The sequence below is a fragment of the Gorilla gorilla genome, chromosome 6 (assembly GCF_029281585.2).
Source record: "Gorilla gorilla gorilla isolate KB3781 chromosome 6, NHGRI_mGorGor1-v2.1_pri, whole genome shotgun sequence".
NCBI classification, from domain to species: domain Eukaryota; kingdom Metazoa; phylum Chordata; class Mammalia; order Primates; family Hominidae; genus Gorilla; species Gorilla gorilla.
This window is the reverse complement of record NC_073230.2, coordinates 29,613,664-29,629,812: the sequence shown is the minus strand read 5'-3', so window position 1 is coordinate 29,629,812 and position 16,149 is coordinate 29,613,664. Positions and strand designations below refer to the sequence as shown.

The 16,149-nt window shown below is 39.8% G+C and overlaps 1 protein-coding gene across 2 annotated transcripts in view; it reads left to right on the top strand.

Moving 5' to 3' along the window:
• The window catches only part of RAPGEF5 (Rap guanine nucleotide exchange factor 5), a 237,584-nt gene that overhangs the window by 200,932 nt on the left and 20,503 nt on the right, over positions 1-16,149 (top strand). For both annotated transcript variants that reach the window (XM_031013080.2, XM_031013082.3), the window contains 5 exons: positions 359-508; positions 4,446-4,543; positions 7,959-8,081; positions 9,747-9,925; positions 14,839-14,929. In XM_031013080.2, the coding sequence (XP_030868940.1) occupies positions 359-508; positions 4,446-4,543; positions 7,959-8,081; positions 9,747-9,925; positions 14,839-14,929 (641 nt within the window). The remainder of the gene's footprint in view (positions 1-358; positions 509-4,445; positions 4,544-7,958; positions 8,082-9,746; positions 9,926-14,838; positions 14,930-16,149) is intronic.

Sequence of the window (16,149 nt, the reverse complement as noted above, 5' to 3'; positions counted from 1 at the left end):
AAAATACAGTCTGTGTACCACAGTTTCCACTGTATTATGATCAGATGGTTTCTACAATGAGTACACACTTGCGTGACTCGGGTCTCTCATTACATAATGAAAAGGTTAAATACTACTTGTGCTGGTTGGCTGGCTTTACAACATCTGAGTTTCATGTGTTTGCAAGCACACATTTATAGACATATACCCTCAGGTGCTCATGTACATATATAAAAAATCTAACTCTATATGTGTTATACTGAAGAGAATAGCAAGGTGGGTTGATTTAGAAAAGTTGATCAAGGTGCCTTGATTTGGAAAAGTCTATACCTCGTGACCACTGTTCTCTGTTTCCAAACAATTCTTTTCACTTGTGCAGTTTTCTGCCACGTGTATATAACAGAGCACTCCTATGTCAGTGTGAAGGCAAAAGTTTCCAGTATAGCCCAAGAGATCCTAAAAGTCGTGGCAGAAAAGATCCAGTATGCAGAAGAGGATCTGGCGCTGGTGGCCATCACATTCTCTGGGGGTAAGTTGTTTTCTACCCTTGAATATTAATCTTTCACTGATCTCCTTCAAAAGGAGGGAGTTGACATTTTTGTAGAGTAAAAGTGCAGCTCCTCCCTTCTGGGCCCGCAGCTGGATGACCACAGTAACAATAAGAAGCTGCCTACCAGAAGTGTTTCCATGACAACAGTTGGGTACTGTGGGATACTGAATTTCCTCCCCAAGAACTGAATAGAGAGGCATGCCAGTGTTTTGAAATACATTATAAAGCTTTTCATATTTTGTACTCTAGATAAGCCTTCTATTTTCCTATTTAAATTAACTTGGGAAATTGCTAAAGAGTGAGATTACTTTGGGGTGGAAAAAAAAAGGAAAGATGGCCTTGAACCAGTCCTATTGTGGGCTGACAATTTAATAGTTAAAGACTCCCTATTGAAAGACAAGCTGTACAATAAGCTGAAAGCTCACACGGCAATTTTCCTTTAGGTGGACGTGGGGAGTGAGGCCTGGTTACAGCTTCTCCTTCTCTTGGGCCTTATTTATCCTCAGAGAATGGTTTATTGTCTGTTTTGAATAAGATCACACAGATTACAAGCTGACACTATTGATCTATGCGGCTTGAACAGACCCCTTCGTTTTCACTGGAGCCTGTCAGATCTCAATGTTGCTGGCCTCCTTTTTTGGTTTGCAATCTTTATTTAATATCTCTTTAACCCTGAGAAAAAAATACAAACAAAGTGACTTAGCATCAGTAGTTGAAAAATGTGAGCACCGTGGGGGCTAATTAACCAGAGATGCGGGCAGGGGAGGGGAGCAGATTAACCGCATTCCTGTTTACCCTTTGTTATCATTCTGCAGTTGGGAGATGAATATCAGAATATACTTGAGGGTAAAGTATCTTGTTCGTATGGCTTTGTTGCTCACAGGCAGGTAAAATGGTCCTACAAGCTGGTTGATTACTTATGCAAATGAAGCCCTTCTCCCTGGGCCTAATACATAAGAATCCCTCCACCTCTCCCAGGGCTCTAATTGTATATCTTAGCAAAACATGATCTAGAAAAAAGAATTTGAGAAACATGTGGCCTAAATGAATTTTAATCAGAGTGGTTCGATTTTTAATAATATATTTCAAATTGGTATGATAAATGTATGTTATGTTTAATTTTCAAGTGACCAAAAATATAAAAGGATTTTAAACAGTATTAAGCTTTATCAATACTGCTTAATTAAGCAGTATTAAGCTTAAGCATCCACCTCTCAAGGTAGTACCACTACAGAGAGTGATCCTGGGGTCCCCATTCAGACAGAAGGTGCCAGAGAAGTAAGAGCTGAATGAACTCTGCAGCAAAACTGAGACCCGTCTCCTTTGGGAGCTGACTGAGAGTCAACCCAGGGCCTCGTGAGAAGCTGGCAATTAATGAGCGGCTCTTTCACTACCCAATATCTATTTGGTGGCTGTGAAATACCATTTTCACACTCTATTAAATTAGATTCATCAGGATAGGCAATAGTGTTGTAATGTATATAGACCCATTGCTAATCATCACTAGAAATATCAGCATATCTCTTGAATTATCCCACAGATTTGGCAATGTGCCATTATTTTCCATCCTCTACTTTTTTCTGTAGAGAACCTTTCTGCCTGCATCTTTTTATCCCCCAAACAATAATGTTTTCACAAAGAAAACAATCTCAAAAGCTTAATGCATTCCTTGTTCTAGTTACATAATTTTTAATTATATTTTAGTCCTACTTCAAAAAGAAATGGTGGGTTTTTTCTTTGTTTTTGTCAAAAAAAAGTTTTAAGATATCAGAGATGTTAGAGGTTTTATGGATTTTTCTAAAAGGAATAATAGTATCATTCTCATAGCTTTAGTAGGTCTTTAGCTGTTTTTCACCCAGGGTAGTTATACGTATGTAGTAACAATAAACTACCCAGTTATTCAGAAGTTAAAATTCTATCAGTTTTAATCTTTCATAGTATAGTGACAAACCTGAAAATAAGGGGAAAAATGTTTCTCAGCAAATGGAAAAATGCTACCAGAAAGTCATGACATTTTATTCTATAAAGTGTGAATGGCTCTCATAAATTCAGATTTAAGGTATACATAGGCACAGAAAGGGCTGCAAGAAATTATAGCTGAACAAAGAAGGAGCAGATGGAACCCAGGAGATGGAACTTCAGAATCCAGCTGTGTGAGACCATCCGCTATACATGTCACCAGCCCAACATTATAGTACTGTGGATCTTTATAATGCTGGGCCATAAAGAATATATTAGATTATTATTTGTATACTCTGCATTAAACAGAAATGTTCAAAACAACACTTTGCATTTGGGCCGATTATCTAGAAAAGGCATATGGAATATTGCATTTCCCAATCATGCTGCATAACTGAACAGCTACCTTAGGAGAAGTTGATTGTGTCACAGTGAAATAAACTTTAATATGACTTTAGTCTACTTCCATATGCGTTTTGTAGTTAGGAGGAGGGCATTTTCTAGGAAGAAAGCTATTATGTTATAAGAGGACTCCAGTTGTGGTAGAAAATGGTCAAAGGATAGGAACAATTTGCAACAAGAGAAATAAGATAGAAGAGGAATATATGAAAAATATTCAACCTACTAGTTAAGAAACACAAAGTAAACAGAGAATCTACTTTTTGTATTAGCAAAATAGTAAACTTACCAAAAGTAATGATCAGACTGGGTGCAGTGGCTCCCACCTGTAATCCCAGCACTCTGGGAGGCCAAGGCAGGCGGATCACTTGAGGTCAGGAGTCTTAAGATCAGCCTAGACAACATGGTGAAACTCCATCTGTACTAAAAATACAAAATTAGCCAGGCGTGGTAGCAGGCACCTGTAATCTCAGCTACTCGGGAGGCTGAGGTTGGAGAATCACTTGAACCCAGGAGGCAGAGGTTGCGGTGAGCCGAGATCGCACTAGTGCACTCTAGCCTGGGTGACAGAGTGCAACTCTGTCTCAAAAAAAAAAAAAAAAAGTAATGATCAGTGTTGGTCAGTGTGCAAGTTTTATACCTATTTTTTAGGAAAATATATTGTCTTTCTTTTTTAAAAAATAAAAATCAGAAAACAATTTGGTAGTTTGTATCAAAAACTTTAAAAATATTCATTCCCTTTGACCTGGTAATTCTAATACTGGGAGTCTGTCTTAAGAAAATCATTTATAAGCAGACAAAGATTTAAACATAAGGATATTGACTTCAGCAATATATATTATGGCAGCTATAATAATAGATCCCATTTACCAAACCCCAGTTATGTGCCAGGCCCCGTGCCAGTACTTAGCACACATCATGCCATCTAATTTATATGACCAAAAAAATTAACCATTAAATGTTCAACAGTAGAGGAAAGATTAAATGATGGTATAATGAACTGTTATATAACCAATTAAACATGACATATGTAAATAATTTTGGTAAGTGGATAAAGTGCTTCTAAGAATATGAGAATATAAAACTATGGAATAATTGCAAATGTATATGTGTATCCGCAATGGTTATAAATGCATATGCATAAATCATTGCAAATCAATGCAATTATTTGGGTGTGTATATATATACATGGTTATATAAAAATCAGAACAAAAATAGACCTAAATGTAACCAGTGTTAACATGGTATTGTAATCTTAGATGAGTAAATTTTACTTTTTGTCTTAAACTGTTCTGTGTTCCAAACAATGACTAAATGTTATAGGAAATAACTGCAAGAGGACTCCACTCTCTGACCGCTGAGCAGTGAGAGCTATTTGTGATGCCACTGGTATCATTGTATAGAGTGTGCAGAACTTAATTAATCCACTTTAAGTTCTATTTACTTTTAAGTATTTTTCTTTGGCAAGTTTCACTTTTTAAATGTACTGTGTAGGCCTACTGCTGCTACTCTTGTATTTCTGATTATTCCTTTTTTTTTTTTTTTTTTTCAAATAAAGAAAAGCATGAACTTCAGCCAAATGACTTAGTCATCTCCAAATCCCTTGAGGCATCTGGTCGAATATATGTCTACCGGAAAGACCTGGCGGACACTTTGGTAAGGACCTTCAGCCTTGTATTTGAAACAAACAGGCCAGGCGAGGTGGCTCATACCTGTAATCTGAGCACTTTGGGAGGCCAAGGCAGGAAGATGGCTTGAGCTCAGAAGTTTGAGACCAGCTTAGAAGTTTGCGATCCTGTCTCTACAAAAAAATTTAAGAATTAACTGGGCATAGTAGTAAACACCTGTTGTCCCTAGGTGTGTGCTGAGGTGGGAGGATCTCTTCAGCCCAGGAGGTCGAGGCTGCAGTGAGTTGTGATCTCATCATTGCACTCCAGCCCGGGTGATAGGGTAGGACCTTGTCTCAAAAAAAAAAAAAAAAAAAGGAACACACATACCACATAAATGTCAGACTCAAAGCATAGTTTTTATGTGTTTATAATGAATGTTAAAAAAATTAAATTATTTCTTCCCTTATCCAATGATACAATTCCCAAGTAACAGTACTTTTACAAATCAAAAAGGGGTTGAGCAATTTAATTCAATCCAATCCAACTTGAGGAATTCTAAACCCTGCCTAAGTGAAACCCTTTCTAAGCCCCTGAAATAAGGGATTTGAGACAGGTGACTCCTTCTCCCATCGAATTTTAATTTCATTTCTTCTTTTTCGGTGAGTATATGAAGATGAGGCTGAGAAATGCATCGTAGGTGGATTTAAGGAGAAAGAGACCTTTGTTTCAGTACATTTGGTACACTTCGTTCCATTCCCTTGAAGAAAAGCATGGATGACCTGCCATCTCTGTGTAGAATGGGGTCATGGTGATGGGGCATCAGCTGCCACTGAAGATAAAGAGTCTGGAGAAATGTAGAACCCACACTTTAAGTTACTTTCAGTCCAAAATTTAAGAACACCTATGCCTAAGTGGGTGATTTCATTGCTGCTGTGGTTCCTAAAGACCTCAGTCCTGGGATTGGCTTCTGAATAGGAGGACCAGACTTCAGATCTGTCATCTAGAAAAAGTGGGCTCTAGCAGATTGCGATTGTGTCTGGAACTCAGAGTCCCCATCTCTTCATGGAGCCATCGCTGGGGCGGGTCTTTCTCACTGGCTCCTGTTGTATGTATAATTGAGAAACCTGCATACCACGTAGGTTAACCCAAACTACTGATAATAGTTTTATGTCCAGATATATGTCTACTGGAAAGACATTTTATGTAACATTGTCTGCAGGATATTAAGCTATCATAATAATGTTAATCACTTATTACCAGATCTGTATGTGCTGAGTAATTTACGTACGGTATCTCATTTAACACTTCCAGTAACCCCACGAGAGAGGCTGAGTAACCACTGTAGCTTCATCCAGCCAAGTAAGGGAGAGTGCTTCGATTTTTAAATGCAATTATATGTTTGACTCTGAAGCCCCTGCACATTTCTTTCATTTGTACATGCCTTACTTGGACCTTTCCTGTGCTGTCCTTCAGCAGGCCACAGTCCTGTGTTATTCTGTCAGTGAAACATAACCAACTGGGTGCTGCACAGCATTTTTGAGTAAATAATGAGATTGATTTTACCGCTCCCCATGAAGGAGGACTATCTGACATGTAGCTACTGTGGGGCTTGTTGCGGTAGAGGAAACCCCCACTCTGAATATCCTCCATGCCTCCTCTGCCACCCATACGTGGCCTTCTCAGGTAGCTCCCTCCTGTGCATCCCCACGGCTCAATCTACCACTGTCCAGGGCCACCTTCAGAAAAGAAGGCAGGCCTGGGCAATGCCTTGATGGAATAAATAGGTGCTGTGAAATATGTTCTAAGAGAAGCCAGACTCCATCCTACCCTCAAAAGCCTCCCCTGCCAACTCTTGACACCACCTAAAATTGTCCTACTGGAATCGTAGATTTAGATATTTCATCACCAAAAGATGTCAGTTAAAATCTAACATTGTAAGGGAAGAATAATACATGAAAACACCAGTACCTACTATCACTTTCACATAGATTAATCTTCTTAGAAAACAGGAATTAGAGCACTGAAGGAATGAGATAGAAAAATTTAATGTTCCTTGGCAAGGGCAATGGACAACCTTGAATAAATAGTTATTCAACCTTGAATAAATAGAGTTATTCAACCTTGAATAAATAGAGTTAATAACTCGAGTTGGGTAAGGGACCCAATTAGGGAGAAAATGGGGACAAAAAGCCAAGTAGAAGTATCCTGACACCTCCAAATTATTAAGCAGGTATGTGTGTTACTTCCTCACTCTGGGTCTTTCTTAGAAAGTCAGCAATAGAGTCTGTCTGGTCTTAGCCTAGCCAGACCAATCCCTGAGAAACCTCAGCTTTTCCTCCACCTCAACACCTCTAAATTTGTTAGCTGGTTCGTTTGGTCATTGCTTTCCAAGCACTGCAGTGTGCCCTACACTGGGGATACAGAGACAAAGTGGACCTTGACCTGCTGCTGAGAGGACTGAGTCTGCGGGAAAGCTCTGTGAAGATCTTCAGTCATTAGGTTTTTAAAAAAAAATAGGAAACATTTTCATCAATGTAAAACTTCTAAAATGCAAATAATTTATTTTTCAGTTTAGAAATGTTGATTAATATTTGGCACCTGGAATATTCCCTTTATCCTACTATGTCATTTATTTTTGCAAGGTTCCTTCTGTTTGTTTTAAAGTTATTATTCAAATCTAACGCTTCAAATGGGAGGATTTATATTTTCATTAGAAAACATCAACTATTTTGGAAAGATGCCAAATAATCTTTTTAATAACTTTAGTGGTGAAATAGATTGAAAGTTGTGATGGCATCTAATACTTTTATGCCATATCTTAAGGAAATACTGTTACCAGCCTCATAGTTGTTAGGCCCTATTTACGTAGGGAAAGCAGTTGATACTTAAAATAATAATCTACCATGGGATATAAATGAAATAATTTCTATTTTTTATTTCATGTTAAAACTTTTTTACTTTCTATGGGCATTTTAATAAAACATGTAAATGTGTGTCTGGGATGAGACTTGCTAAACATATTTCCTGTAAACGCCATGTCTGTCTTTATTGAAGTGCACCATGACATTTCTTCTGTTTGTTTTTATACTAACCCTGCCGGCACATTAATTCTTGCCAGAAGCCAAAGTGATTTCGGGGCTTTCGCTTTCATTATGCTGTCTGCCAGGGCAGTGTTTTATAATCAGATTTGTGCGTGCATGTGTGCACGTGGGGGTAGGGGAGAGAGATGGGGGAGGAGCGGGCGAACTCACTGAAGTATCATTGATCACATTCTACTGTTCCCAAGACCGTTTCCTAAATTGGCTGTAACTCACTGAAGGTGAACAGACCAGGGAAAATATTAAGTGCACTCAGAAAAGATTACTTTGCTAATCTGAGCTTCTAGTGTCTTTCTACAGCCAGCCAATGCGGTGCAAAACATTTGGGAATTACTGAGGATCTTTTTGCTTCTGTTGGTTTAGAACCCATTTGCAGAAAATGAGGAATCACAGCAAAGGTCGATGAGGATTTTGGGAATGAACACTTGGGATCTTGCTCTGGAATTAATGAATTTTGATTGGAGTCTATTCAATTCAATTCACGAGGTAAGTGAGGAGTGAAAAGATAAAATACAAATGCTGTTTTAACTGTGAATTCTTTGTGAAGAATATCAATGCGTGCGGTGATGAAATTATGCTAGAATAATGTGGTCCAAAAGATATTTGGGGACTTGAAATATATTGAAAGACTGACTCAATTCTAAAAAAATCAGAATATGTGAGCATGCTTTTATTTGCCCCTAGTGTGAGCATATGCTTGTGTAATGTATAAATATGCTGTATTTCATGCGTATAAATATATATATGTATTTGGAGATGAGGCTCTAATGGGGTTGATGAACCATTTTATCTTTGATATTGATAGGTTTATTTTTTCCATGAAGTTTATGATAGTTGTACAAGAATCATATTCATATTTATGTATGTACACACATATCCATCTTTTTAGTTAAGAACATTCTACAAATTTAGACTGCATTGTAAGACTTCAAGTAATTTATTGAAAATTTTGGATATATTTCAAGTTTTTATGTCCATCAATTTTTCACTTGAGGACAGATTATAACATTTTTAAAACAATAGATTGGGAAATAGCAAAATGCTACTGATGATTCATGAGTACATTTGTCCAGAGAAAACCCTCACGGGAATCAAGAGATGAAAAATGTTAGAGCCCTCTGCAACCATATGTTGCATTTGCTTCGCCATGTAGTGAAATTTTTCATTCTGAAGTGGCCTTTCCTTCTGAAGAAGGAACCTCATGCCCAATTTAGAGACCCAAATGTCCTCATATTTTCTCATTTAACAGATTTCAATATTATGATCAGAATGTGAGCAAGTACTGAATTCCTTCAGACTAAATGACTTGTGTCTTTGGAGGTGTTAGTAGACTGGGATATATCCCTGCTTATGCAGTGGAAGAATGTAGATTACCTCTGTAAAACACACACACACACACACACACATGCACACAAACACATTTAAAAACAAATCTCTTCTATTGCTTTGCACATGATCCATCTATATAAATAGTTACTGGTCTTGTTTGCTTTCGTAAATTATCAGACCTTGCCCTAATCTCATTCTCTTTGCATTTATGGTTTGACAATGTTTTATATCAGTGGTTTTTAAAGAGCAGATATTCAGACCAGCATCATCAGCGGGACTTGGGCACTTGTTAGAAATGCAGATTTCCGGCCCCTCCACACCCCTACAGGATTAGAAGTTCTAGGGGTGGGATCCGGCAATCTGTGCTTCAGCAGTCCTCCAGGTGATCCTGATTCACACTAAAATTTGAGGACCACTGTCTTAGAGAACAGACCTGCGGGGGTCTGATGTGCACCTTAACAAATACTAGTACTACTAGCGTTCATTTTCACTTGAATTTTTCAACATGACAAGTTTGGGAAATTTGGGGATTCCTTTTATCCTATGATTTAAACTTCAGGATATCTTAGATTCGTATATAAAGATGTCTTCCTTACATTCTGAAAAATCACTTATATAAGGATTCTAGGTGAACATTATTGAATGAGGCACCTCTAAAACTAACTCATTTTGAATTTAATGTATTACTATTCACCATATTCTCTGTTAGCATATTAATAATATGGGAGGAACTACCTGAAGTAGCTCTTAAGATTTGACCGAGTTTTGTATCAACCATACTTTGCTATAAATAAACCCTGGCATGAATACATTTTCTTTCAGCAAGAGCTGATCTACTTCACGTTCAGCAGACAGGGAAGTGGGGAACACACTGCAAATCTCAGCCTTCTGCTCCAGAGATGCAATGAGGTCCAGCTTTGGGTGGCCACGGAGATTCTGCTCTGCAGCCAGCTGGGCAAGCGAGTGCAGCTGGTGAAAAAATTCATCAAAATTGCGGCTCAGTAAGTTTCTAGTGTGAGAAGTGCCATTCCTCTAGTCTTCTTGAGAGAGTACATTGTTCTTCTTTCTTTTTTTCTTATGATGATAAGGGTTGGGATATAAACGTGTAATATGGAGTTAAATGACTAAATGGCTGAAAGGGTCCAATTTTGAATATTTATGTCTTTGCATTTCAAGTATTTATACCTTAAAGTAAATGTCAAAATATCAGACAGAAGCACTGTGCTCTCTGCCTCAGCACTAATAAGCAGGCAGTACACACATCCTTCATCCTGCAGCTGAACTACAGTGTGCCTGGGTGAGCTACAGGAGGCAAGAAAAAAGGGGATGATGATGTGCACAAGTGGGAATCATTACACGTCAGGTGCATTGTAGTACCTGCTCATTGCTCCTTGAGGCCCACGGTATGAACTTTTGCGAACTCGTTCATTAGAAGGCCCTGCACTGGCTGGCCCCACCCCCTGAGCCTCATCCCTGGGTGCACCCCATGCTCTAGCCACTCTAAATGTCTGTCCCTCCCATGAGCACCATCTTCCAACCCTGAACACTTGTTGGCTTTGCCAAGAATGGCCACTTGCACCCAGCAAATTGCTACCATTCTTCAAGACCTCAGTCAAATATTCCTTCCTTCCTGAAGTTACTCCTGATTTTCAAATGCAGGGGTACTACTTCTGCTACTGCCTCTACTTCCCCTCTGCACAGATATACTTTTTACCGTCTGAAAACTTATTATATTTATTAAATTTATCTGTTTATATAGGATTTCTTCACTAGGCTGTGTTCGCTTTCAAAGAACAGGGGCTATTTCTTATCAATCATTATACCTGGGTGCGTGGTACAGAACTTGGTAAATAGCAATGACTGAGTTAATGTTGAATGAAATTTTAGTAACTTGCTAGGAGCATCTCTTAAAATATCAGATTCATATCAAGGGTCTGTTCTTTGGACAGCTCCCCAGCAGAAGCAGGGAGCATGAATCAAAATCTTTCCCAGCTCCTTTTACTTCCTGCGCTTCCAGTTTTATTTCTCCTTTGTCTTCCAAAGTAGTTTTTATATCAAACAGTTTTCAAGTACATGGCAGTGCAGCATATTCAGAAACTATATATTGATCACTTACATGTACAGATGTGTACAAGGTACTGTGGGGAAATCAGACTGAGTCTACACCAGTTCCTGCCTTTGTGAGGCGTGCAGTGTGTCAGTGGGTAATTCTATACCTCAGCTGGCTCCTGTGCAAAATAGAATGGGAGAATGCCCTAGAAGAAGATCTAAGTCTGTTGAGGCTTTAGAGGAGCGAGAGCTCATACCCCAAGGGTGTGGGAAGCAGGATCAGGAAAACGTTGGTGAAGGAAGTTGCCTTTGAATCTATTTGAATTCTGGGTGGGATGTGACAGGTAGGAATTCAAAAGAGTACACTCTGTGGGAGGCCAACTCAGTGGAGACAATGAAGCAGAGCCTGTGGTTAGACAGTAATCTGTTCTGATTTAGAGTGGAGGGGGATTTGTAAGGAAGTTGTGGGAGAATGATCTGCAAAGACAGATGGGACCAAATTGTAAAAGATCTTGAATTTCAGATTGAAGGGTTTGAACTGAATTGAGAAGGGAGAAGGGATTTTTTGAAAGTTTTTGGGCAGGAGACATGATCAGAGTTATCCTTCAGGAAGGTTGGTCTGAAACTAGCACGTTGAACTGTAGCAAAGAGACCCCAAGATCTTAGGCAAGAAGAGACCATGGAGGTTCCTGACCTGGTATTTGGTGTGACTGGGCATGGAAGGATAGATAACAAGATCTGCCTAAATCTTATTGATTGCTTTTATGGTGAATGCTTTTTTAAAAATATTTGGCCATTGTGTTCCAAAATGGCTTGTAAAATTCCTAAAGGTGAGGCTCTTTTGGGTAAAAAGCTTTCTTATCAATGCTAATTATGTGGATAAGTGGGAAATTAATGTTCCAAGGAGTAAGATGACACCACCCAGCTCAGTTCCCACTATAAGATTATATCTGTCCTCAGGGAAATGAAATATATTCACATCTTCTCCATATGGCCCCATGCTCTTGAATGCTTTATGGTAGTGGTCTCTATCCCTAACCCATGGAATAGAATGCCAACAGAAACATAAAGTTAAATTCCCTGTTATCATGCTAGTAGGAATAACCAAGGGAAAATAGTAATTTCCACAATCATGAAGCGTTTTTCCTGCCTGAGGCATCCTATTTGCATATTCATGTTTCCCCTCCTTCTCACCATCCCCATCCCCCACCTCTGTGGATTGAGTGGATTTTATTTCCTCACACAAAGACAAAAGGAGTGTTTGCTGAACTGGAATGTTTAGTGTCAGACAGTCTGTTCTTATCATGGAATGAATGACCCTCGTTAACAGAGGATTCCAGCCTGGAATGGCATCTAATATTTGCACTGTATCAATTTGTCTTCTCTAGAAAGTGTGTCTGTATTAATTCCTTTTTTTTCTTAACAGATTTAGATGTTAGTTATATGTGTGTTGTTATGGGTTTTTTTCCTTAAAATATGACTAAAAAAGAAAGCTATATGGACCAGGAAAATTGTTCATGAGGAGCTAAAAGATAAAAAGATAGGAATTCTAAGACTTCACATAGATAAGTTAAGCTCAATGAAAAGTAGAATAATAGACATCTTTATAATGAATAATGATAAAATCATTTCCCCAGAAGTTCTTGTTTTCTATGTCAGCAAATGCTGTTTAAAAGGCTTCTTGTGTACTAGGAACCTGGGTGATGGGCAGAATGTAGAAATGATTAGACGTATACTTTAGCCTTAAGGAACCTACTATCTAGCAGAGATTGCATAAGCAGTGGGGTCTTCATCATATCCTAAGGTGAAGGGACCCAGGGGTAAGAGAGACTTCCAACTGGAGCTTCCAGCAGGGGGATGGAACAGTTCTTACTGACCACAAGAGCCTCTGCAGAGGAGGCTGGTATTTCAAAACATCAACTCAGGAGATGGCACTAACTCAAGTCTGTTCTAGCTGGTGGGAACGTTCAGGGTTGTGAAGAGTCAGAAAAAGTAAAATGAGGCAAGTGAACAGCAGGAGGAAGGGGAGTCACCATGTGAAAGCAGTGATTCTCAAATGCAGGTAGGTTTCCCAGTCACAGACTGGGAGGTATCTTATTTGAGTTTATTCATGGAATATACCAAGTGGGGTCGACCCACGAGAAAGTTGGCAAAAAACCACGTAAGGGGTCACTTGGATGAAGGTACAGGGCCTCACAATTACCAAGGAACTGCTGGCAGAGCCAAAAGCTGGACAGGAGGACCATGAGAGGGACAGACCATGCCCAGTGGAGGCTCAGCAGCAAGGTGCCTGCAAGATGTGTGTCCACCCCAGATACCTTTGGCATGAGGTGTGGAGGTAACACAGCCTTTCTAGGTTCCACTGTTCTGGGGATGGAACTTCTAGAATGCCCCAGGGCCTGAGCCTTCCTTGCTTGGAGCTATGTGCAGCTGGACTCAGGCAGTACCTAACCTGTGGGGCCGGCTCTGGGCATGCCAGTGTAGGCAGGGCCTGCCAGAGCACAGCTGCTGTGGGTCTCCCTGCTTACTCCACAGCTCAGCTTATTCTCCTGATTCTGAACTAGGTAATCTCATACACTATGTATGCAACTGGGAATCAGTATAGCTTTAGGAGACAGCAGTTTGTATTATGTGTCGAGAACCTTTAACGTCTTCACAGCTTTTGACCAATCATGGAATGACTGGAAGTCCAATGTAATGGGAAAAAAATCACAAATACAGTAAAAAGTTTATTCCAGCATTCTGTGTAACTGGGAAAATTGAAAATCATTGTCCACAATAGAGGAATAAATTATGTAATATGCTCTTTTGATAAAATATTACGTAGCTGTTAATGATAGTAAATAATCCATAGTATATAATATAACATGATATTTAACTGAAGAAGCAGGCAAGATCTACACTATTCCCAGATTCCATGTGAGACATTGGTGGAGAGGTCAGAAGGGATGGCATCTGAGGGAAGCTAAACAAACATCACAAGGCCCCTGATACACACTCTGCTTACTGCTAAGTACTTCATGTTTTTTCATAGTAAACGATCAAGGGAGGGTAATTTTTTTTATTATTTTAAAGCCCTATCTCAGAGAGGTTGTTTTCTAATGCTCTCCAGATAAAGGAGTGCCTGGAATTCACAGCTATTCTGGCTGCCGTGAAATCCCGAGCTCCCCCTGCCATTCCAAGCCCTCTTAGCTGGCTTTGGAAATTAGTGGAATGTTGACCAGTTAAGTCTCTGGGCATGATTGATGTTATGCAGAGTGGATAGCCTCAAGAAGTGAATGGAGCTCAACATGATCTTATTTTGCATTTCATTTCCTTGTTTAACTGAGAAATGTGGAACAGTATTCCCATTAATATATGCCATATTTAAAATATATACATATTATAGTAGCTATTTTGTTGGTAGCAAAGAAAATGTGCCTAAATGTAATGGGAGGGGGAGCTTAGACCTGTGAGGTGAGAAGGGCGTATCTGTCAAAAAATGAAAAAACGTGTTTTGATGAAGGAGTCAGGACTAGTGAACTGTTAAAAGGAGAGTGGGGCGTATACAAAGAAACATGAATTTAAAAGAGTGCTCAGTTGAAATTGTAAATGCACACAACATAGGTAAAAAAGGAGGAATCTTGTGAAATATGAGGAGGGTGTCAAGAGCACAGATCTTTCCCTTTAGGGAAGAGTGAGCTGAGGCGTTTGGAATCATTTCTTTGGCATTAGAGACAGCTGAAGGGCAGTAAGGGGTACGTAGGCTGTAGAGCAGAATTCCTGAGCTCTGTGGCCTAGGAGAGTCTTTTCAGCTTTATCTTTTGTGATTATCTGGGGAAAGAATGTTTCCTCAAAGTGTCCTCTACTCTCTATTATTTTATAGCTGCAAAGCCCAGAGAAACCTGAATTCTTTCTTTGCCATTGTGATGGGTCTCAACACTGCTTCTGTCAGTCGACTGTCACAGACCTGGGAGGTGAGCCTTGGAGTCCCATGGTGAGGGGCACATAAAATGGAAATAAAGTAATTTACATGGATTAAATGAGATAAGTACTACTAAACTAAAAATGTTTGAAAGTCATATGTCAAGGTGGGAGGGATCTTTTTGATCAAATGGTCTTTAAACGGTTGTATAATGTGTCTGAACTAGATAAAAATGGTAACGTGCTCCCCAGCTAGAATTAGTCTTCCCCTCTGTCCTGCCTGATAGTGCAGTTCTCGTTCCAGGCTGGTTCCCACAGTCTCCCTGCGTGATGATGCGTGCTCAGAAGTGCGTTTGCTGTGATGCTAATGAGTTTAAGCTTCAAGGCCTCTCACTTGCAGGGCCCCTGGCAATGTGTTCACATGGATGATGTATATTTTTGTAAAATTTGCGAAAGCAAAGTAATTTTATATTCTTTTTCTTAAAGAGGATCCACAAAACGTTCTAAAGTTTCAGACCTCCCACATCCTGGCTCTGCACGCCGAAGGCTGTTTGGGTTCTGAGATGCAGAGGCCCACTCAAGTTCGCACAAGGTCTGACGTGTGGACTGCGACATTCATGTGGGAAGACCTGAAACTGGGGATACCCCTAAACTTAGCCAGACACAAACTTAGCCAGACACAGGCGCAGGACTCTGCCTCACTCATGGTCCCCTCACCGTCCTTCCTTGGGCTTTTGTTTCCTTCGCTCTCCTTTCCTTCCTGACTGGGTACCTCCCTATGTACCATTTCTCCCCTCATCATTGCTCTTTAAGCATCATGCCTCTGCCTCTAGCCTGCGTGTGGCTCACTGTGGTCTCCTCAGCCTCCCTCACAGTCCTCTCAGATTTAGTTCCTATCACTGACTGTGCCATTCTCTTCATGGTTCCCAACTCAAACTCCTACAAGAGAAAAGCTGATAGGCCAGCTATCTTTTTCTCGGAATAGGTCTCTGGGCAACCTGTGGATTCGCTTTCTTTCAGTCAGGGGTCATACCCTGAAGGAATGCACTGTGCTGACCCAAGGGTCAGAGTCAGTCCTCCTTAAAGGGGCCCAAAAGAAAAGAAATGAAAGCCCTGCCTGCTCTGCTTAAGCAAACAAGACCTTCACACACAAAGCAAGATGAAAGACATGGGTGACAGATGCCACGATTCATTAGAGTAGGAGGAAAACAAATGGCTGGCAAGGGTCAGTGGGGAGCAAATTTGAATTAAACCTTGAATGAAACTGATTTGG